The following is a 25,130-nucleotide window of genomic DNA, read 5'->3' on the forward strand; positions in this document are numbered from 1 at the left end:
AAGAAGTAAAAGACTGCTCCAATACATGCATTGACCCTGAGTGTTCGGGATCAGCCCTTGCTAGAGTGTGGCATACCTAGCATTCGACATGCATACTGCCAAGAAGTAATGACACAGATGTTTCATGACAGTTTCCCCCATTCTCCTGCCCATGCTTAGCCCACGTTTTCACATAAGTCTAGTTAATATAGTCTTATGTAGATAGACTGGAAAAGGATGTGTTGACAGGGATGGTCTTGGAGTCTGATTGGTATGTGTCCCATTCATAATTTTCAGGAGTAGTATGAAAGGAAAGGAGACATTTTGTTCAGTACAGTATCATTGGCTTATGCATATACATGTATATGCAAACATGTATGTACACATACACACATAATTTTTTCTTGAGTTAGAATTACTTGAGGCTAGCCTCAAACTCACTGTGTAGCCAAGGGTGAGTAGAACATTTAATCCTCCTGCCAATGCCTCCTAAACGCTGGGATTCCAAGTGTACCTCCATGCCCAGTTTATATTATACTGAGGACTAAAGAACTCCAGTCTTTCTACATGCTAGGTGGACACTCCACACCTCCACACCTCAGCTACATTGGCAGCCCACACATTATCCATACTGTTTTGCAGACAGTGGACAACCCAAGATCCTAGGACACAAACAAAAGGATAGCGGCTCTCTATATCGTACTCTGTAAATTCCAACTGAAAGAGGAAAAATAAGGACAAGTTAAATTATATTAATGTTGATGTTCGACTCTTCCAACTTGGCAGTTTACATAACATTTTATAATTCAGAGCAGTTTTCTTGATTCATGATGTAAATTACACAGGAAATGCAGGCAGGCATCTAATAATGCAATCATGAAATCTTCTTGAGTATTCTCTTCCATACAATAGCTCTACTAGTTCAGTTACTTCATTGGGTCAGTGAAAGTTGGTTTTCAATTTATTCAACTTTTTCTTTCAAGGATAACCCGAGATTTCTTTACATCACAGAAGGAAAATGTACTGAACGGTACATCTTGCTCATATATTAACCTGTGTATAACTTGATGTTTTAATTCCATAACTAACATTTTATTTATGTTTTCATAACAGAATATATAAAAACAGAGTTTCATGTTATATACAAAGGAGTTTGTAGCTGGTAGTTTTCCTGTGTCCTGCCTGGTCCTGCACCCAGAGTCTTCTATCAATTACAAATTGCATAGTCATGGCCTATGGCTCAGTTTTCTTGCTAGCTAGCTCTTATAACTAAACCCAGCCTATTTCTATTAATCTGTATATCTCCATGTGTTCCATGGCTTTACCTGTGTGCTATTACATGCTGCTCTCTGGATGGTGGGATGGTGTCTCCCCTACCTTTCCTTTCTCCTTTTACTATCTCCCTTGGATTTTCCCACCTGGCTACATCCTCCCTGCCATAGGCCAAACAGCTTTATTTATCAACCAGTCAGAGCAACACATATTCACAGCATACAGGAAGACATGCCACAGCACTTCCCCTTTTCTGTCTAATCAAAAAGGAAGGTTTTTAATTTAACATAGTAAAATTACATATAGCAAAACAGTTATCAAGCAAGAATTATAGTTGCAATATCTAGTCTATTTGTATTTGGCAAATTTAAAGAAAATATTATATCCTATATTTGTGAGTCTAAGGTTTCATATCTTTTATCATAACCAAGGAAAACTATAACTATCTAGTCTTCAACTACATCAAAGACCCCAGAAGGATATAATATTACCTAAGTAAACAAGAAGAGCATTGTCAGCAACTTCCAAAAATCTAAAATGACAGACACATCTGGCTGCTTGGACAGTTACCCAAAATCCTTCTGCAAAGTTGGGGCATCTATTTTTCAGCCTATAGGCCTAGAGTCTCTCAGTGGCTTCTCTCTGTGTCCTGTAGAATGTCTGGCAGTTTCTTCTGCAAAACAGGAACCTGAAGAAACATCTTGCAAAGATCAGTGGTCACCTTCCTATGGGTTCTGCATATCCAGTTGATACGACATTTTGTCAAGAAGTCCAGGCAAGAACAGTTTCTTGCCCAAATGGCTATTTTTGCCAAGAAGAAGATAAACTGCATTTTTAGGACTGAAACGGCAGCCTTGATTGCTGACTACAGCCGTTTCAGCTTTTCAACATGGCGGAGGTAATTCACCCTCAGCTCTAGGTCATGTGTACAATCAACTCTCAGAAGCAGTGGGTCTATGCCTCCATTAAAGTAGAATGTACCCCAGAAACCTCTTTTTTGTTGTTGTTTTTGGTTTCTTTCTTTTTTTTTTAACTAGCAAAAGCTAAATCTGCCAAGCAGTACTTGCTATGTGTGGCTTGGAGACGCCAATATATACCTCAGGGGGAATCCTCCATGCTGCTCTCATGTCCCGCATGAAACATGAAGCAGGAACCTGGTTTTGGCTTTGTTTGGAATCACTTATTAAGTATTCTCAGGTTTCAGGTGGAAACTCAAGCGGTTGGGCACCATTTGTGGCTGAAAGTTTTTCCTGTGTCCCGCCTGGCTATTGGCCAATCAGTAGTTTATTTATCAACACACATTCACAGCATACAGAATGACATTCCACAGCAGTTGTAATGGATATAATAAAGGTCTGAATGGCTAATAGCTAGGCAGGAGAGGATAGCAGGATTTCCAGCAGAGAGAGAAGAAGTGAAAGGGATGAGTCTGGGTACTCAGGAAATGCCAACAGGAGGCAGAACAAGTTGAACATATGGGACAGAGGAAAGATAATCCAGGCACATGATGGAACACAGATTAACAGAAACAAGTTAATTAAGTTATAAGAGTTAGTTAGAAAAAAGCCTAAGCTAAGGCCAAGCTTTTTTTTTTTTTTTTTTTTTTGAGACAGGGTTTCTCTGTGTAGCTTTGCGCCTTTCCTGGAACTCACTTGGTAGCCCAGGCTGGCCTCGAACTCACAGAGATCCGCCTGGCTCTGCCTCCCGAGTGCTGGGATTAAAGGCGTGCGCCACCACCGCCCGGCCAGGCCAAGCCAAGCAGGCCAAGCTTTTATAATTAATAATAAGTCTCTGTGTTGTTATTTGAGGGCTGGTGGTTTCAACGGGAAAGCAAACTACACCCAATTGCACCAGGAAGTAGATCATCTTCAGGAAGCCGACAGGGTATGTTTAAGGTAGGAGCAGCTTCCTCATGGCTCACACAAGCTAAAAACACCTGTTTTTATAAGCCTAGTACAGTAAATTTATCATCTAAACATACTGTTTACCATTACAAGGGAGCCAAATCATTAGGTTGTTCAGCGATATAAACATCAGTGAGGGAATTTGAACTCTTTTTTCTGTTTGTGAATAAATATCTCCAAGCTGTATTAGAAAGGAAAGAAAGAAGCCTGGTAAGAATAAAATGACACCTGGGAAAATCACAATCATAAGAAAGTCAAATCTTTTTTTTTTTTTTTTTTTTTTTTTTTTTGGTTTTTCGAGACAGGGTCTCTCTGTGTAGCTTTGCGCCTTTTCCTGGAACTCACTTGGTAGCCCAGGCTGGCCTCGAACTCACAGAGATCCGCCTGGCTCTGCCTCCCGAGTGCTGGGATTAAAGGTGTGCACCACCACCGCAAAAGTCAAATCTTTTACAGAAAAAAAGTACATTTTTCCTTACAGTAAAACACTGGTATAAATATACTTACATGGTTTGTTAAGTGGTTACATTCCAATGGTAAACAACAAACAATATGTGTCTACTCCTTTGCTCACATTTTTGTAAAAAGTCTCTATCCTTTTGAAAGTAGATGTAAGATCTGCTCAAGGGGCCAGAGAATATCAGTATTTGTTATATAATGATGTCGACTGCATTCAGATTCCTGCACCCACTGAAAAACCACACATCTGTAACTCCAGCTCCAATTTAATTCTTCCTACTGTTTTCTAGGGATGAGTTCAGGGCTTGTGTTATTGCCAGGACTGTCACCAAGGTAGTGATGTGTCTTTTTCTCAATGAATCTATAGCTGGAAGTTTTCCTGCATCTTGCCTGGTCCACAGCCACTCAGACCCAAGTAAACATACAGAGCCTTATATTAATTAAAACTGCTCAGCCATTAGCTCAGCCTAACTACTGACTAGCTCTTACACTTAAACTCAGCCCATTTCTGTTAATCTATATGTTGCCACATGTTTCGTGGCTTTACCTGTGTGCCATTACATGCTGCTCCCTGGACTGCAGACTGGTCTCTCTTGACTCAACCTTCTTCTTCCCAGAATTCTCCTTGTCTGCTTATCCTGCCTATACTGGTCAATCAGCATTTTAGTAAACCAATGTACAAAAGTATTATCCCATAGCACGAATCCTATTGACAATGCTGAGATTTGATTTACTCTCTTATGGCAACATACTTATCCTTGGTGTGTTGGTACCTGTTGTACAACAGTTTCCTCCAAGACTGAAACATTCCACCCTGATGGGAAGCGCCTTAAGTGGGAAGACAAACAACTCAAAAGAGCTCAGAAAGTCCCTGAAACTGACAAGATGTAGTAGGTAGCTGTTCCAGCTTTGACCTGGAAGTACTACCCCCAGTGAGGTTTCCGGTAACTGTCATGCCTACCTCTGCCCTGCCCCTGAGGCAGGGCTGAGACAGGAGCCCTTCAGACCTGAGATCCAGATGTGTTGGCTCTCTTGGTTCCTGGTAATCCTAGATGCGGAATGGTAGACCAGGCAGCGTTCTCCAGAAAACACCACTGGACAGCACTTGACCTCTCCCAGACCCTGTAACCTATCCCTTTACTTGTAAGTTACCCCACAAAATAAACCTCCCTTTAACTATGTGGAGTTGCCTTAATACTTCCACCAGTATCTAGTGCCCAACATAGGGCAAACTCTAAAGAGCTGGGTGGCTTCCACCCTCAGCCTCCTCTGTGGCTGCTGTGGCACACTTTCCACACTTACCACACTTCCCTGTCTCTTCTTTCCTGTCTCTTTTAAAATGTCCACCCTTCCTGGGGACCAAACGCCTACCCATTCAGCCCTTAATTCCCGGTACTGTTTCTTCCCTTCCTTTGCTTCTTCCTCCCCAGCTGGCAGATACCTGAACCTACCTGCCAGGTTTCATATAACCAGGGAGCACCTCCATGGTTCCATTCCCGAAGAAAGGGAGCAGCTATGTCCGGTCTCAGTTCCCCTTGCAAACTTAGTCCCCAAACCAGTGAAAAATGCTGTGAGTGAGGTGCTTCCCCCCCCCCCCACCGCCTCACTGTTCGCCGGCTTCCACATGGGCCCAAGGCTTCCACAGTCTCACCTGGTTAAAATAGATGCCGCACCATCCACCGGCCGGCTCCCTGAATGTGATGCTTCCTTGGCTGCAAAGGCACTGAGACAGACTTGGAGCGGCCTGGAGCTCTCTGTGTCCTGAAGCTCCAGGGAGTCACAGGAAGAACTGCCTATGCTGCCTTGGGGACACTCTGCTCCCTCCTGCAGCTACCGCCAGCCAAAGCCTTCAATGGAACCGACTTTAGAGCTACACCAGCAACACCTGCTGACTGAAAAGCACTGCTACAACACTAAAAGCACTACTATACCAATGAAAGCAAGGTAAGACAAGCAAGCCAGTGTTTATTTTCAAGTAAGAGTACTTGATAATTTTACACCTTGAAACTGACTAACAAATTTTGAGTAATTCTTATAATATGACCGAAAACATTACCTCACAAGAATTTAAAACCTTTTTTTGCCTGTATGATGACTGACATTTTTTCTGGAAATATACGACTTTCCAAAGGCGTATCTGGCCTGTACCATTTTGGCATTTGCTGTAATAATTCACACAGCATTCAAATACTGGTATTATTATTATTATTATTATTATTATTATTATTATTATTATTTATTAATAATTATTATTATTTAACATTACTAATAATAACAAAGATGAGTCATTATTGGAACTGATACAGGCTGTCTGGAATCTGCTAACCAGGATTTACAAGACAGTAATAAAGATTTACAAAACAGTCTTCTTAGTTTTGAATATGCTAACTTAATACAAGAACTTTAGTCCATTAATAATAAATGTATAGCCAAAATCGATTTTATTGATAATAAATATGAATATTTAATGTATAGAACAATAACTATCCAGAGTGAAGTTGTAGCTACTCTGACACTTTGTAAGGAAGAAAGATTATCATTAACTGATAAAATAAGGTCTGTGGAATCATGTGTTTCAGAACATAAAAGGTTACATGATTTCATGAGAAATCTGGAATCCCTAGCAAGAGAGGAGGTTCACTCCCTAAAACAGACCCTAGGTGCTCGTTTGCAAGCCCTGGGAGAAACTCTCAATAAACATGCCAAGGGACCTGATAAGCACAAGGGCAAGACCATACAAGTTGTAACATCTCCAGATGGCTCTCATACAATGGCTTATCCTGTCATCATCCGTGAGAGGCCAGCAGATGATACACACCCTGAGCCATATGTGACATATACATTACAACCAATTTTAATGAGGGACTTTAAAAATATGAAGGAAGTGATTGTCATGTATGGGATATACTCAACATATGTTAGACAGATGTTAAATTCATGGTCTACCTCACATAGAATCATTCCAGATGACTGGCATCAGTTAATTTCAGCTGTTCTAGAATATACCCAGCAGTTACAATGGAAAAGCTGGTTGAGAAAAGAGGCAAGAAATTTAGAGCAACAAGGTAAACTCAGAGATTTTGAGATCTCCCAAGATCAAATTCTTGGTGAGGGATGTTTTGCTGATAGGAATGTACAAGCCACTTATGATGAGCCTACAATATCCTATGCTGTACAGCAGCTATAAATGCTTGGGGAAAAAATCCAGAACAAGAAAAACCAACTGAGGTATATACAAAGATATTTCGGGACTGCAAGAACCCTTCACTAATTTTTTTACAAAGGCTGACCACAGCTGTAACAAAAGCTTTGTCAAATAAAGAATTAAGAAAAGTATTAACTGAGTCCTTGGCATTCGATAATATTAATACAGAATGCAAAAGAATACTTACACCATTAAAGGTTAGATCAACTCCTTTGGAAGAATGGATTCAGTCTACTAACGGTGTTGAATTTCTTAATGATAGTAATGAGGCTTGGATAGGAGAGGCAATTCCCAGAGATAGAATAAGGCTCCCTGGTACCAAATGTTTTAAATGTGGTACACCAGGTCATATAAGTAAAAGCCCCCTCCTTGCCAGAATAAGCAATAAAAGCTAAGAGTCCCTCTCAGATGGAAGAAAGCTGAGCATCAAGGAAGACTCTCAGAAGAGCCAACCTCAGACCAGCTACCTGGAAGAAGCAGAAACCACCAACTGCCTAGAGGGGTTTAGATCAACTGAGTCACTTGGAAAGGACACTCTCCAGCCTGTTGAGTTGCCTGCAGGGTGTGCAGTGTTTCCTGGTTCCCAGCTTTGGTGAGCTGTCATGCATGCTGAGGGTGGGTTGTGATAATACACCTGTCTTTGAGTCATTTCTGCTCCTGTAAATAACTTCTCACCCATATTACTGTAAGTAACCCCAATAAAACTTAGTTTACCAAGTTGGACTTTGGTGGTATTTATATTTTGATCTGTCCAGGGTTCTCTGCCTGGGGAGAGTAGATGTGTGTTTCATTTCTCCATAAAAAGTTTTGTCACACAACAGTATCTACTGGGTTTTATAACTGTAAAATTCTCTTTTTTCTTTGTAATTAGTAAGCATATCATGAGGAGCCATTTTGAAGGGCAATTATATTTGGTTTTTCAATATTGACCATGATGGACAATTTCCTAAAAGACAAATGTACTAATCAGTACAAGTTAGATTGTACTGAGACGATCTAGGTAACCCTGTGCTCTACAGAAGGAAACTGAGATGTGTATGATTAGTTCGCAACACTCTAACCCTTTTTATCCAACTCCTGGACCCATTTGGGGGTGAGCAGGGCCGCCACCCTCCAAAGAACATGTATTTATGTTCTTTCAGGTCACGTCACAATCAGCTATGGAACCTTGAAGGCTGTGGGTAGGGCAACCTCGGAGTCAGGCATCAATTGTGAGACTTGCTTCTGATGTGTTAGCTGCATGGTTAAGGCCTGGTGTCTTATGGTGGCTGGGACAATCTGTACAATTTCGAAGTTCTGGGTCTTTAACTTGTTACTGAACCCTTGCGGGACCCTTCTGAGGAAGGAGTCCTAGAATTCCACAGGGTTTCCCACAGTGGACCCCAGTGAACTGCCAACATTTGATTATTTACCAATCTGTTCCCATTACCAGCTCAATTGGCTTCTTACTCTGTCTTACCCTGACATCCAAAGTCAACTGTTGTTTATAAAGAAAAGCTATTCTGAGTTCTTCATCCTGTGGACTGAAAGGTTCCCAACCTTGAACCAACTTGTGGATTATACTGTTACTGGAATAAGTAATTCTTCAGATATCAAGGTGATTAGCCCAAGAATAACAAGCCAGAGTCAGTCAGACAGTTGCATTCATTTGGAAATAGGAAGGCTATACCATACTGGGGAGCCAGCACCCAGCAAAGGCCAATACAGAAGTGAGTTCATGTGGCAGCCTAAACAGTGTGAGATGGAGATGAAACCTGAAACTTCAGGGCAAGGTCAGAAACGAAAATACCAGCATGAAGGTGGAACAGAGATCGAATCTGAAGCTTTGGGACAAGTTAAAAAAGTGAAATGCCTCACCCATTCGGAGGGCCTGATCCAGTGTGGACCCCTCAGCCATTGGTTCATAGTTCATGTGTTTCCATTCATTTGGCTATTTGTCCCTGTGCTTTATCCAACCTTGGTCTCAACAATTCTCGCTCATATAAACCCTCCTCATTCTCGTTAATTGGACTCCCAGAGATCCACCCAGGGCCTAGTCATGGATCTCTGCATCCAGATCCCTCAGTAGTTGGATGAGGTTTCTAGCACAACAATTAAGGTGTTTGGCCATCCCATCACCAGAGTAGGCCCTCCGAATGGGTGAGACAGTTGATTGGCTTGATCTGTTTGGGAGGCATCCAGGCAGTGGGACCAGATCTTGTGCTCATTGCATGAGTTGGCTGTTTGAAACCTGGGGCTTATGCAGGATTGTTTGGCTCGGCCTGGGAGGAGGGGACTAGACCTACCTGGACTGAGTCTACCAGGTTGACCTCAGTCTGTGGGGAAGGCTTTGCCCTGGAGGAGATGGGAATGGGGGGGGGGCGTTGGGGGGAATGTGAGGGGGACGGGAGGGGGGAGAACAAGGGAATCTGTGACCGATATGTAGAACTGAATTGTATTGCAAAATAAATTAAAATAAATTAAATAAAAAAAAAAAGAAGCAAAAAAAAAAAAAAAAAGTGAAATGCCAGGATGAGGGTGCAACGGATTTGGAGTTTGAAGAGCCCAGCAAAACTCCAAAGAGGATACCTCAGGAACAGCAAGACCGAGAGCTTCAAAGTCAACAGCCATGCAAGGATGAGCTACGGGAACCCCATCAAGAAAGTCTAAGACAACTAAAGCCCCTAGAGTGGGGTAAAGGTCCACAGGAGCAGGCTATAACTGGGAGAAAGTCTGGGGATGGTGGCAAGGGTTGCAAGCGGCCCTGTTGCATCATGGAGGAATATGCCAAAAACCACCAAAGGCAAAAGTGCCAAAGGTTGCTGCAGCACCTTCTGCCCAGTGATCACATGAAATCTGACCCACAGAGAGCTCTCACAACCCTGGTGGACACCTTGAAGATCAAAGGGTGTGTGGAAGGGCACAGTCATGGATCCAGAACAACTCAGTGTGATCCTAAACAATCTACTGTTGTTACCACAAAGGAATGTGTCTCACCAGACTTGAGAGTGAGGACGTGTACAGAGAACTCTTCTGATACACAGAAAAAAGATGCAGTAAACCTTGAAGGAAGAAGGGGACACCACTTGGAGCCTGACTTGCTAAGAGCAGAGGCTCAAGTCTTCCTGCATAGTGGCAGCAGTAGGTCACTCCCCAACAAGATGCCAGTAGTTATGGCAGAGAAAAAGCCTGTTGCAGAACAGGAAAAGGGCAGAGGAACGGATGAAGTCCTTAATGTTACAGAGGACATGGAAAAGGAAATAAGAAATGCACTGGGTCCAGGACCCCAGGAGGAAATCTTAACGAGTGCATTCAAACTGCATATTACTCGAGGAGATATCCACACCCTAGAGAATGGTGAGTGGCTCAATGATGAGGTCATCAATTTTTACATGAATCTTCTGGTTGAGAGAAATATCAAAAAAGGGTACCCAGCTCTTCACGTGTTCAGCACTTTCTTTTATCCTAAACTAAAGCATGGTGGCTACTGTTCTATTAAACGATGGACTCGAGGAATAAAACTGTTTGAAAAAGAAATTATTCTAGTACCTATTCACCAGAAGGTACATTGGAGCCTAATAGTAATTGACCTAAGAAAACAAAGTATTGTTTACTTTGATTCAATGGGTCAGACAGGGCAGAGTATTTGTGAGACCATGTTTGAATATTTACAAAATGAGAGCAAAACTCAAAGGAACATTGAGCTGGACCCTTTGGAGTGGAAAAGATACAGTATGACTTCAAAGGAGATTCCTCAACAACTGAATGGGAGTGACTGTGGAATTTTTACTTGTAAATATGCAGATTACATTTCTAGAGACCAACCACTTACCTTTTCTCAGCAACACATGCCCATCTTTAGGAAGAGGATGGTCTGGGAAATCCTGAATTGTCACTTACTGTAACAACATCCACCTGGTTCCTATGGCACCCCTGCACTTTTCCATCAATGTTTCTATATACCTCAAGCAAGATGAGTTGAAAAGATTTAAAACAGATACTGAGCTGCCTGACATGGAGGAAGCCCACTCTCTTCAATGTAGTCCTGACCTGGGGAGTTCTGCCCAATGCCATCTATAGCTGCAAGTAGCTACTGCAAGCTTAGAAATTGCTGTTCAACCCACACAAGAACACATGTTCAAACAACATTGTTTTAATGTTGGATTTAGTTTATGAATTATTTTAATGTTGAATTTATTTTATCAATTGTTTTAATATTGGATTTAGTTTCTGAATTGTTTTAATGTTAGATTTAGTTTATGATTGTTTTTTTGTCTTCTTCCCCCACCAATGATTGTTTACGTTTTCACTCACTCATTTGCAAACCTTTTACAGTTTCCATTTTATAATACTCTCTAATTGCCAACTCTATTCCTTGTTTGAACTGTTTATTCCTGAAAGGAATGCCCATCACAATGTCATTCTCTCCTTAAGATCAGGAGGGACATCAGCAAGAAGAGGCAGGATGTGTTAACTAGCATCTCTAATGATGGAGTTGTATCTGTTAAATTGAAGCTGGAGGTGTTTTTTTTAATGTATTTTTTTAAAGCTTGAAAATAGTACAAGAAAGACAATGAATTGCACAGACTGATGCTTTCCTGACTCATCACATTCTACTGGACTTGCATAGGATGCAGAACTGTTGAGAAAAGCATCATGGTTACTTTAAGACACATTCTTTCCCAGAATTAAGGTGACTTGCCTTAGGTTTTGAAAGTTGATTAGAAGTAATTATAATGGTAAATATCCATATTATTATATTGAATCCAAACTTCAGCTTTGCTAGGTCTATATTGAATTATTTGAAAAGTTTGATTCAATTTAATGTTATTTACTTAATTCATTAGGTTAATATTGCTATATCCCATTCCCACTGTGGAAGTGGTGATTTATGGTTGATATTGCTAATTATACAGTAATCCATTTTACATATGATGAACTGTATTTAACTTTTCATTATCTTACAGTTATGTTTACAAAATTTTTATATAATAAAGTTTAAAGTTGTTCAAAACATATATAGCAATAAAAAGGAAATGAATAATTTTTTGATATATTCCACCTACTGAAGGTAAATCAATATTAGATAAACAATTTAAGCAGACCTATAATCCTAAGTAAAATAGAAGCAGTAATTAAATGTCTACTGATAAAAGAAAACAAAACAAAACAAAAGAAAAATAACCAGGACGAGATGGTTTTAGCATAGAATTCTACAAGGCTTTTCACGAAGAGTTGAAGACAATACACAAATTATCCCACAAAATAGAAACATAAAGAGCATTGCCCAATTTTTTAAGAGGCCACAGTTATCCTGATACCTAAATCACATAAACACTGTACAAATAATGAGAATCACAGGCAATTTTACCTCATGAACACTGTTGCAAAAATTCTCAATAAAATGCATGCAAACTGAATCCAATAATACCTCCAAAAGATCATCCACCATGAACAAGTAGGCTTCATCCCAGAGTGCAGGGATGTTTTAACCTATGTAAATTTATAAATCCAATCCACCATATAAACAAACTGAAAGGCAAAAACTAGATAATCATCTCATTAGATGCAGAATAGGCATTTCACAAATTGTAGCACCTCTTCATGTTTAAGTCCTGAGTGATTAGGGATACAAGAGACATACGTCAACATGATAAAGGCAGCACTATGATGATCAATTCCATAGCCAACATTAAATTAAATGGGGGTGAACTGAAAGCAATTCGACTAAAATTAGGAGCAAGGCAAGGTTGTTCACTCTCTCCATACTTATCCAATATAGTACATGAAGTCTTAGCTAGAGCAACAAGAGGACTGAAGGAGATCAAAGGGAACCAAACTGGAAAGGAAGAAGTGAAAGTATCTTTATTTGCAGATGATATGATAGTATACATGACTCTAAATATTCCCCCTAGAAACTCCCAATAGCTGACAAACACTTTCAGAGAAGTGGGAGGATAAAAAATTTAACTCAGGAAAATCAGTAGCCTACCTGTATTCAAAAGACAAATGGACTGAGAAAGAAATCAGAGAAACAACTCCTTCCACAAGAACCTCAAAAATTATAAAGTACCTTGGAGCAACTCTAACCAAGCAAGTGAACGACTTTTATGATAAAATCTTCAAGTCAAGTCTTTGAAGAAAGAAATTGAACAAGATATCAGAAGATGGGAAATTGAACAAGATATCAGAAGATGGAAAGATCTCCCTTGCTCATGGATTGGTAGGATTAATATAGTAAAACTTGTCATTCTGCCAAAAGCAACCTACAGATTCAATGCAATCCCTATCAGAATTCCAACACAATTCTTCACATATCTTGAAAGGGCAATTTTCAGCTTCATATAGGAACACAAAAATCCCAGGATATCTTAAACAATCCTGAAGTTTCCATTGCACTAGGTTTCTAGCTTGTCCCTGACCTGTACCCTGCAATCCAGTTTTCTCTTCTGGTACTCTCTCCCTCCATCCTCTCCACCACACCTGATGCCTTCTGTTCCCATCCCCCCACTGCATCCACCGACCTGCCATGTCTATTCTATTTCCCCTTCCCCTCCTTGTTATTTAGCTTCTCTGGGTCTGTGAATTATAGCATCCAACAAACCAAATAATCCTGAGAAAATTAAGAATTATGGTCAAGTCCTTACTGGAATAGTCTGTGAGGCTGCATTGTCTGAGCCAGTTGCCTTGAAGCTTTTCTGGGTGTTGGATCATCTGGGCCGTGGCGTCATTGGAGACCTTTTAGGGGGTCTTGGCTGATCAAACCATATCAGCCTGGAAGCAACCCACAGGTTCTCATCTTCTGTGGAAGCAAAAGGAGAACCTCTTTTCCAAAGCAACATATCCTTAGACATAAATTTTGAAGTCAAGATACCTTTAAAATATTGATTTAACTCAGCAGCCTTTATTATCAAATGTCTTTCTGCAGTTAAAAATCCCAAAGACAACACAATGCAGATTCTCTCTGTAATATCCATCTTTATGTGGCTTATCTTTTATATTATTCTTATTGTCCCTTTCAAGATTTTATTTTTTAATGCCATTTTTATATAACTGTATATACTCCTTTTCCTCTCTTCCAAGCCTACATACATTTTTTACACACAATATAAACTGTTCAGAGATTTATTTCATCTGAATCTGTTTTATTGTGAATGTATGATCCTTCTCTGACCAGGATAGATTTTAAACTGCTAAACTGTGTTTTTAGGACTGAAGCAGTAGTCTTGGCTGCTGACTCCTCCCATTTCAGCTTTTCAGCATGGTGGAGGTAATTCACCTCCAGCTCTGGGAGCCATGCTCTCTGCCGACTCTGGGAGACAGTGGGTTCATGCCTCCATTCAGCAGCAGGTAGCCCAGAAACCTTTTTTGTGTGTGTCTGTACCAGCAAAAGCTAAATCCACCACGCAGCATACTGCATGGCTTGGAAATGCCTCTGTGTACCACAGCAGGAATCCGCCATGCTGCAGGTCAAGACCACATGCCTCAAACCCACCATACTGTAGCTCAAGACCGCAGGCCAAGGATTGCCTGAGAAGACGGAACTAGGAAGCTGTTTATAGCTCCATTTTAGAATCTTTTTTTAAAGCTTTGTCAGGTTTTGGGTGGAAATTCTTGCTCCATGTTGGGCAGCCAATTGTAGTCAGAAGGGTTCTCCAGTCCTGTAAGACCCCCACAGTCCTGTGGCCCTCTTATAAAACAATCACTCAGAAGCTTATATTAATTATAATTGCTTGGCCTTTAGCTCAGGATTTTTATTGACTATTTCTTACATTTAAATTAACCCATAATTTTTATCTATGTTTATCCATGTGGCTTGGTACCTTTTCTCAGTTCCGCCTTGTCATCTTGCTTCCTCTCTGTCTGTCCGCGGCTCCTGACCCTGCCATTACCCTTCTTGTCTCTCTCCTGCACTTCTTGCCTGGTTGTAACTTGACTTGCCATAGGCCAGAGCAGCTTCTTTATTAACCAATCATAGCAACACATATTCACAGCATACAGAAAGATATCCCACAGCAGGTGTTTTCATTATATTTTTAAATTTTTAAAATAAGTGCATCACTCATACTGTATGTGTTTTATTAGCACTACATCATAAGTACCCTGCTTATATTCTGTATCATGTGTTTTTGTAAGGATCATCTGCTAAAAATCAATGTACATCACTCTGGTGCTTTGTAGAGCATTTTATTAAGGCATACATGGCAGTTTAGACAAGCAAAGCTGTTCTTTCAAAGCTCTCTACGTACTGGTCCAGTTAGATGTCTCAGTGGCTTCAGGTGCTTGAAGCTGAGCCTGACATCCTGAGTTCAGCCCTTAGAACCTACAGGATGCAAGGAAAGATCAACAAACTCACTCCTGCAAATAGTCCTGTGACACCCACACATGTGCCATGGTACATGTGCATTCACACGCACGCACACACACACACACACACACACCTAAATAAATCAGTATTTTTTTTTAAATCCACGCTTGTCTATTGCTTTCCTACCAAAACATTATGATTTGTTTTAGGTGCTTTTCTTTTGTGACAGCTGTTAAACCTTTTGGGAAAGATGATGGACGTGAACAAGTACGTCTTGAGTCAGTTTCAGGAAGAGCATGTGTTTATCTCTAATTATATATGTGTCAGATAGGTAGGTAAGGTAGATAGTTATCAAACATAGATGTGCACAATTGCTTTCTTTCCATCTGTATATATTGTAACATGAAGAACTCATGGGTATTCTGTGAGTGAGATACAAAAAAAGATTAAGCAAAACCACAGGTTTTCTAAAGAGAAGTGCAGTTTCCATAATTTCTCATAGAATAGACTCTCCTGTAGAGTTTCCTCCTTGAACGGATAAATAAAGAAGGACCTGGCAAGTATCATGTTCCCCCGTCCCATACTTTTGGGAAACTCTGAAGGACAGAGAACTGGCCTGGGATTCAGAACACACACTAGCATGTTAACTTGATTGAATCAATACTTCCCAAATATGTTTGAATTTAAAATCTTTTTAAATGGAGTATTTTGTGGGATTTTATAAAAACACTGGCTCAGAGCATTTTCTCATTAAAATTACTACAATTTGTACTTAATGTCCTCAGAAAAATTAGGATTGACTAAGTGTTTCTTTGCTGAAGAATTCGGAATGTTTTATGGTATTCTTTACCCACAAACTGAAATACAATTTAAAAGCAAATATTTAAATATGCTTTTGACAGTCTCATTGTTTGCCTTATGGTAATTACCATAAGACAAATGTAAATACTGTATCTAAATGACATTTTGAATGTTTTTGTATTCTCAAAATCAATTCAGTGTTATAATTCCTTTCTGAAGATGATGTTAGTTTACAATTCTACAAATTAACCAAGAATACTTCCCTCTCACTCCAGGCTAGCTGGCATCCCAAAGCCCTGCACACGGGACACTTAGGACACTTTGCTTTACTCTCCATCCTCTCTCCTTCCCTCCTTTCTTCGTTCATTTTTAATTGGTTTGGTCATCTAGCATAGTAAACATTTTTATAAACCCACAATTAAATCAAATGTGTTCTGTTATTTATTTCCTGAAGAGATAATAAAAAGTATTTTTGATTTCTGTTCACAAGTAAAGAGAGTTTTCTGTAGCTCGCAATAGATATAATGGCAGGAAAATGTGATCTTTTTAAGTCAATATATGGTAATTGGGCAGGATTAGTCACAATTGTCATAAACAATAAGAATAACAATGAGATTTATTACAAGCCTGTTTCTTGCCCAATGTAATTGTATTTAACAATTATGAGTTGAAATGTGAATGAGGATGTGGAACTTTGTGTTGGCCTGCTGACTCAGCTCTTTCTTCCAGGGATTCATTCCCAGGCCACCACACTGGAGACTCTGTGTCTCTAGTAATTGAAGCTCTCTTTCTTATTTCTAACCAATTCGTTTCTTTCTTCCCAAAGGAAATTGCAATCCTTTCTCTGACAAAAATCTCAATGACCCTAACTCTTTTAATTGAAGATAGATTTTTTATTATAGTCTATGTTGATTATAGTTTCCCCTCCCCCAACTCCTCCAAAATTCTCCTTACTTCCCAGCCACATAAATCAGCATCCTTTATTTCTCTCTCTCATTAGGAAACAAACAGAAAATTTAATAATAATAATAATAATAATAATTATAATTATGATGATGATAAAATAATAATAAAATTAGAAAAAATAAAAACAAACCAGAATCGTACAAAACAAACAAAAGAAAAGGAGCCAAAGAAAAAGCTTAAGAAACACACAGGAACACACACAGGTCCCATACAAACCACAAAACTAAAAACCATAATATTAAAAGGAAAAATCATTCTAAAACAAAGACCATCAGAAATGCATTGAGTTCATTTAGTGTTGGTGTTGGCCATCTACTAGGTAGGTGGTTGTGCTACCTATCCTTCAGAGTGGTTTTTGTACCCAGTGAGACTCCGTTGGAGAAAACTAATTACTCATTTGGGAGTACTTACTAATTGGAGATAGCTTCTGAATTAGGCATGTGGACTTGTGTCCCTGTCCCCGCTCAGCACAGGGATCTCAGCGGGTCCTATCCTGTGTAGGCCCTGTGTGTGCTGCCATAGTCTCTGTGAATTCCTATGTGTATCAGTTCTGCTGTGGTTAGAAGGCCTTGTTTCCCTGTGTCCTCTGCCCCCTCAGGCTCTTACATTCTTCCTGCCTCCTCTTTGACAGGATTCCCTGAGCCTGAGGGGACAGGTTTGATGGAGGCATCCCATTTGGGACTGAGTGCTTCAAGGAATTACTCTTTGCACACTGCCCTGCTATGGGTCTCTGTATCTGTTCCCATCTACTTCAGGAAGAAGCTTCTCTGATGATGGCTGAGCAAGATACTGACCTGGGAGTATAGCTGAATGCCATTAGGAATCATTTCATTGCTACGTTCCTTTAGCAGAAAGTAGAACGTGTTGTCCCCTAGGTCCCTGGCCTCTGTGCTGTCAGGTTCTTGTCCGTGTAAGTAGTGTCAGGGATGGGTTCCATTTCGTGGGGTGGGCCTGAAGTCTGATCAGGTATTTGTAGGTCACTCCATTAAATTGTGTCACTATCTGACCAGATTATCTAGTAGGCATATCATGTCACCAGTATAGATAGAAGAGTTTGTAGCTGGGTTGGTGTTCACCTTTCTCCTTTGGTAGCTTGCAGAAAATACCAGTCAGGAGCCGGTGAGGGCTCTAGGTAGACACCAGCTTGACGTCTCCATGGTCAGTGAATTCTGTAGATATTGTATTAAGCAACAGGGCCTTGCTGTCAGTTTGTGGAGAGCAGCCAATAATCTTGGCAATAACCTACGTTGTTTGGGAGTTCCCATGGGGCCCCTTTGGTTAATAAATCAATTAGATATAATCCATTCCTAGAATTAGAGGCCTTATTTGGTGACTAGTGTTGTCCAGCAGGGGCTCTGTTTCCCACATTATTTGGCAATTCCGTTTAGATCACCTTTATATTTATTATAAGAAACTTCGACTATTAGATTTCCATATGACTCCTCATTTGGCCTTTAGTTTTAACTGTCACTCCCCATATTCCCTCCCTCAATCCCCTCATTCTCCCCACTTTAATCCTGCCATTCTAGCCACCACTATTCACCCATAACCATCTGTTCTAATTCCCCTTCCTAGAGTGATCCAACCCTCCCATCTAGTCCCTTATTCTGTACCTGTTATATCAGATTACCTAAGAAAAAATTAGGCATTGTAAATACACAAGTATTTATGATGTTAAACAAAGAAGATTTTTAAAGTATCCTTATCTTACTTTTCTATTACTCTGAAGAGACACCATGACCAAGTCAACTTATAAAAGAAAGTATTTCATTGCTGGCTTGCTTATGGTTTCAGAGGGTAAATCCATGACCACCATGGTGAGCATGACAGCAGGCAGACAGGCATGGTGTGGGAGCACTGGTGTGAGCTCACATCTGGTGGGTTTTTCTTTTGTTTGTTTGTTTTTTGTTTTTTGAGACAGAGTTTCTCTGTGTAGTTTTTTTGGTGCCTGTCCTGGATCTTGCTGTGTAGACCAGGCTGGCCTCCAACTCACAGAGATCCGTCTGTCTTTGCCTCTGGAGTGCTGAGATTCAAGGCGTGTGCCACTGCTACCCTGCTGTAAGCTCACATCTTATCTGTTAAGTGGAGGCAGAGAGAATGGAGAAGGGAAGGAGGAAGAGAGGAGAGAGAGAGAGAGAGAGAGAGAGAGAGACAGACAGAAAGAAAGACAGAAAGAAAGAAAGACAGACAGAAAGAAAGGAAGGAAGGAAGGAAGGAAGGAAGGAAGGAAGGAAGGAAGGAAGGAAGGAAAGAAAGAAAGAAAGAAAGAAAGAAAGAAAGAAAGAAAGAAAGAAAGAAAGAAAGAAAGAAAGAAAGAAAGAGAAAGAAAGAGAAAATGGAAAATGGAAAGAATGTATGCACACTTGGACCTTGGCCATGGCCTAGGCCTGGAATGGGTCTTTTGAAAACTCATAGCCCATCCCCAGTGGCACACCTCCATCAAGAAGATCATACCTTCTAATCCTTCCCTAAATTGTCCACCAAATAGGGAGCAGGCATTCCACTATGAGCCTTTGTAGGCCATTGTCATTCAAACCACCACAGTCCTTTAAATTAACACTACAAAAATAATCAATATATAGATATTTAAGGTGCGTTTTATAAAAATATGTATATGGTATTGATATCTAATTCTTCTGGATTGTTTTTGAATTTCTTTTGGAACTATTCAAGGATACTTTATTTGGAAAACATTCTTTTAATCATATATAGGTAAATATCAAATTTTGTAGACTAAAGAACAAAACCAGATTATGAGATGAAGAAGACAACATGATTGACATTTAATATCATTTGAAAGCAACCACACACTTGAGCTCCAGCTGATGCGTGGAGATACTCATGCTCCTACATGCGTAGGAAGAACATTGGGTAAGTGTTTTGTGCCAAAAATATATAGTTAAAAGCTAGTGAGGTAGATCAAAAGGAAAGATTTGGTGTTATTGCAATTCTACAGATGTAATATTTTGAAGTAGTCTCAACAGCAGAAATTTATCTTCATTATACTATGCTATTAGAAGTCACAGATGCCCAAGTGCACTCCTGATTCTCAGCACAGCTGCTAAACAGCTACACAAAATATTTTAGGAGCGATAGATATCGAATAAATGTGGCTTGTCAAAGACACTAGGAAAATTGTCATTGCAGCATGTTCTACTTGGGCAGCTTTCTTTTTTATCTTTTTTTTAAATTTTGTAATTTAATTTAATTTTACATATCAGCCATGGATTCCCTTGTTCTCCCCTCTCCCGCCCCCCCTACCTTCCCCCAAGCCCACCCCCCATTCCCATCTCCTCCAGGGCAAAGACTCCCCTGAGGATTGAGTTCAACCTGGTAGATTCAGTCCAGGCAGGTCCAGTCCCCTCCTCCCAGCCTGAGCCAAGTGTCCCTGTATAACCCCCAGGTTTCAAACAGCCAACTCATTCACTGAGTACAGGACCTGGTCCCACTGCCTGGATGCCTCCCAAACAGATCAAGCCAATCAACTGTCTCACCTATTCAGAGGGCCTGATCCAGTTGGGGGCTCCTCAGCTATTGGTTCATAGTTCATGTGTTTCCATTCCTCTGGCTATTTGTCCCTGTGCTTTATCCAACCTTGGTCTCAACAATTCTCGCTCATACAAACCCTCCTCTTTCTCACCAATTGGACTTCTGGAGCTCCACCTGGGGCCTGGCCGTGGATCTCTGCATCCAGTTCCCTCAGTCATTGGATGGGGTTTCTAGCACGACAATTAGGGTGTTTGGCCATCCTATCACCAGAGTAGGTCAGTTCAGGCTTTCTCTCAACCATTGCCAGTAGTCTATTGTGGGGGTATCTTTGTGGATTTCTGTGGGCCTCTCTAGCACTTTGCTTCTTCCTATTCTCATGTGGTCTTCATTTATCATGGTCTCCTATTCCTTGTTCTCCCTCTCTGTTCTTGATCCAGCTGGGATCTCCCACTCCCCTAAGCTCTCTTTCTCTCTACCCTTGCCCTTCATTACCCCCACTCATGTCCATGTTGTTCATGTAGATCTCATCCATTTCTCTGTCATTGGGCGATCCCTGTGTCTTTCTTGGGGTCCTGTTTTCTAGGTAGCCTCCCTGGAGTTGTGCGTAGCAGTCTAGTCATCTTTGTTTTACATCTAGTATCCTCCTATGAGTGAGTACATACCATATTTGTCTTTCTGAGTCTGGGTTACCTCACTCAGGATGATTTTTTCTAGATTCATCCATTTGCCTGCAAACCTCATGATGTCATTGTTTTTCTCTGCTGAGTAGTATTCCATTGTGTATATGTACCACATTTTATTTATCCATTCTTCAGTTGAAGGGCATCTAGGTTGTTTCCAGGTTCTGGCTATTACAAACAATGCTGATATGAACATAGCTGAGCAAGTGCCCTTGTGGTATGATTGAGAATTCCTTGGGTATATGCCCAAGAGTGGTATAGCTGGATCTTGGGGGAGATTGATTCCCAATTTTCTAAGAAAGAGCCATATTGATTTCCAAAGTGGTTGTACAAGCTTGCATTCCCACCAGCAGTGGAGGAGAGTTCCCCTAGCTCCACATCCTCTCCAGCATAAGGTGTCTTCAGTGTTTTTGATCTTAGCCATTTTGACAGGCGTAAGGTGGTATCTCAGAGTTGTGTTGATTTGCATTTCCCTGATGATTAGGAATGTTGAGCAATTCCTTAAATGTCTTTCAGCCATTTGAGTTTCCTCTGTTGAGAATTCTCTGTTTAGTTCTATAGGCCATTTCTTAATTGGACTGTTGGACATTTTGATGTGTAATTTCTTGAGTTCTTTATATATTCTGGATATCAGTCCTCTGTGAGATGTGGGGTTGGTGAAGACCTTTTCCCATTCTGTAGGCTGTCGCTTTGCCTTGTTGACCGTATCCTTTGCTCTACAAAAGCTTCTCAGTTTCAAGAGGTCCCATTGATTGATTGTTTCTCTCAGTGTCTGTGCTACTGGTGTTATATTTAGGAAGTGATCTATGCCAATGTATTCAAGACTACTTCCTACTTTCTCTTCTAGCAGGTTCAGAGTAGCTGGATTTATGTTGAGGTCCTTGATCCACTTGGACTTAAGTTTTGTGCACGGTGATAGATATGGATCTATTTGCAGCCTTCTACATGTTGATATCCAGTTATGCCAGCACCATTTGTTGAAGATGCTTTCTTTTTTCCATTGTACACTTTTGGCTTCTTTATCAAAAATTATATGTTCATAGGTGTGCGGATTAATGTCAGGGTCTTCAATTCGATTCCATTGGTCCACATATCGGTTTTTATGCCAGTACCAAGCTGTTTTTATTACTGTAGCTCTATAGTAGAGCTTGAAGTCAGGGATCGTGGTGCCTCCAGAGGTTGTGTTATTTTACAGGATTCTTTTGGCTATCCTGTTTTTTTGTTTTGTTTTGTTTTTCCATATGAAGTTGAGTATTATTCTTTCCAGGTCTGTGAAGAATTGCGTTGGTATTTTGATGGGGATTGCATTGAATCTGTAGATTGCTTTCGGTAAGATTGCCATTTTTACTATGTTAATCCTGCCTATCCATGAGCATGGGAGATCTTTCCATTTTCTGACATCTTCAATTTCTTTTTTCAGGGACTTAAAGTTCTTGTCATATAGGTCCTTCACTTGCTTGGTTAGTGTTACTCCAAGGTATTTTACATCATTTGTGGCTATTGTAAAGGGTGATGTATCTCTGATTTCCTTCTCAGCCTGTTTGTCCATTGTATATAGGAGGGCTACTGATTTTTTTGAGTTGATCTTGTATCCTGCTATGTTGCTGAAGGTGTTTATAAGCTATATCAGTTCCTTGGTTGAATCTTTGGGGTCACTGAAGTATACTATCATGTCATCTGCAAATAGGGAAAGCTTGACTTCTTCCTTTCCAATTTGTATCCCCTTAATCTCCTTATGTTGTCTTATTGCTCTGGCTAGAACTTCAAGTACTATATTGAATAAGTATGGGGAGAGCGGACAGCCTTGCCTCATTCCTGATTTTAGTGGAATCGCTTTGAGTTTCTCTCCATTTAATTTGATGTTGGTTGCTGGCTTGTTGTAAATTGCCTTTATTATGTTTAGGTATGTTCCCTGTATTCCTGATCGCTCCAAGACCTTTATCATGAAGGGGTGTTGGATTTTGTCAAATGCCTTTTCTGCATCTAGTGAGATGATCATGTGGTTTTTTTCTTTGAGTTTGTTTATATGGAGTATTACATTGATGGACTTTCGTATGTTGAACCACCCTTGCATCCCTGGGATGAAGCCTACTTGATCATGGTGGATAATTGTTTTGATGTATTCCTGGAGTCTGTTTGCCAGTATTTTATTGAGTATTTTTGCATCAGTGTTCATGAGGGAGATCGGTCTATAGTTCTCTTTCTTTGTTGTATCCTTGATTGGTTTAGGAATCAGGGTAATTGTAGCCTCATAGAAGGAATTTGGTAATGTTCCTTCTGTTTCTATTGTGTGGAACAATTTAAAGAGTATTGGTATTAACTCTTCTTTGAAGATCTGGTAGAATTCTGCACTGAAACCATCTGGTCCTGGGCTTTTTTTGGTTGGGAGACTTTTAATGACTGTTTCTATTTCATTAGGGGTTATTGGATTACTTAAATCGTTTATTTGGTCTTGATTTAACTTAGGTATTTGGTATCTATCCAGAAAATTATCCATTTCTTTTAGATTTTCCAGTTTTGTGGAGTAGAAGTTTTTGAAGTATGACCTGATGATTCTCTGGATTTCCTCAATGTCTGTTGTTATGTCCCCCTTTTCATTTCTGATTTTGTTAATTTGGATACTCTCTCTCTGTCTTTTGGTTAGTTTGGATAAGGGCTTGTCTATCCTGTTGATTTTCTCAAAGAACCAACTCTTTGTTTCATTAATTTTTTGTATTGTTCTCTTTGTTTCTATTTTATTTATTTCAGCTCTCACTTTGATAATTTCCTGGCATCTATTCTTCCTGGGAGACTTTGCTTCTTCTTGTTCTAGAGCTTTCAGGTGTGCTGTTAAGTCACTAGTATGAGATTTCTCCAACTTCTTTATGTGGGCATTTAGTGCTATAAATTTCCCTCTTAGCACTGCTTTCATAGTGTCCCATAAGTTTTGGTATGTAAGTGGGAACAGCTTTCTAAGAATAAGATTCCTAGTCACCTTATTAGTTCCCAAACAATTCAAAGAAGCTGGGACAGTATTCCATGTGCCTATGGAGGCTTGGCAAGGTTTTAAGTGATTGATTATGTTATTTGGTTTATATCATTAGAAAACCAGTTTTTCTTCTCTATGTGATTGAAAGTGGCAAGAATAGAATGCCCAACGATGAGTTAGGAGGCTGCTGTGGTCCAGATGGGATGGAAAAAGAAGAATGTATCCTCAGGACTTGAAGCTTGATACTTTCAGCAGCAGAGAGGAGGGAGGAAGCATGGCCTTGATATCCCATCCAACAAAAGAACTGAAAGTTAGCAGTGTTTCATGTGAGAATTGTAAGTTGATAAATTAAAATCTAATTTAATTTACTATGTTTTATAGGCCATACACATCCACATGCACTACAGCAATCTATATATTGACCTAAATTTATGTATTTATAAATTATTAATGATTTATTATAAGTTCAAAGAAATTCTTTCACTTAAGTAATAGTTTTCTTCTAGCTGCCGTATTTTCTCTGTTCATTATTTCATAGAACAAGAAGACTACTATGTTTCTAAGTCCTGTGTGACATCATGGTAAAAACCTTTTAATACACTGAACAGATAAATAGAAAACCAACAGTCAAGATGTTCTTCCCTGAAGCTGTAGAATATCATTTCTCAAAGCTTTTTTTAAGGTTGAATCCTAATATCTCTGGAGATTAATATACATGTAACAAAGGAGAAGGAGAAGAACATGTGCAGCTATAGAAATAAACAGACTTAAGTAAAAATAAAAGTTTCTTCTCCGAAGAGTTTCTATTGTGTCCCCTGGCCTCTCAAAAGGGACATACATAGCTCCAAAGAGCTTATCTGACTGTGGAATCTTTGTTATTAAAAATCATACCCCAGCACAGAACATGTTTTCTAAGGCCAACCTACTGTTCTTAACCTGGGCATGTTTAATAATCTACATTGAACTTCTTTCGTTAAAATGAACACAAACACCGTCAGAGGAAAAGAAGCATGCTTTGTGGTCACCTTGACACCTGTGTGATGGAAGATCAACCTTGGAAGCATGCCGACAGTCATTCTGAATTTGTGTGCCATGATAGATGTTGAGAGAAGCTAATGAGGAA

General features: G+C 40.0%; 2 protein-coding genes across 7 annotated transcripts in view; both read left to right on the top strand.

Annotated features, from left to right (window-relative positions):
* Positions 1-25,130, top strand: part of Xrcc4 (X-ray repair cross complementing 4) — a 257,737-nt gene that overhangs the window by 200,808 nt on the left and 31,799 nt on the right. The window lies entirely within an intron of this gene.
* Positions 8,436-11,744, top strand: LOC128113734 (sentrin-specific protease 2-like). The gene is made up of 2 exons (XM_052743634.1): positions 8,436-8,650; positions 9,297-11,744. The coding sequence occupies exons 1-2, from the start codon at positions 8,534-8,536 to the stop codon at positions 10,698-10,700; spliced, it is 1,521 nt and encodes a 506-aa protein (XP_052599594.1). The 5' UTR covers positions 8,436-8,533; the 3' UTR covers positions 10,701-11,744.

This window comes from Peromyscus californicus, unplaced genomic scaffold, assembly GCF_007827085.1.
Source record: "Peromyscus californicus insignis strain IS unplaced genomic scaffold, ASM782708v3 Scaffold_18__1_contigs__length_77618521, whole genome shotgun sequence".
Classification (NCBI taxonomy): Eukaryota; Metazoa; Chordata; class Mammalia; order Rodentia; family Cricetidae; genus Peromyscus; species Peromyscus californicus.

Bases quoted from the DNA above. Each gene is read 5' to 3' on its own strand.
- LOC128113734 (XM_052743634.1), top strand. From the start codon at position 8,534: ATGTGGCAGCCTAAACAGTGTGAGATGGAGATGAAACCTGAAACTTCA. The intron at 8,651-9,296 runs GTTAAAAAAGTG...AAAAAAAAGAAG, and splicing joins AATCTGAAGCTTTGGGACAA to CAAAAAAAAAAAAAAAAAGT.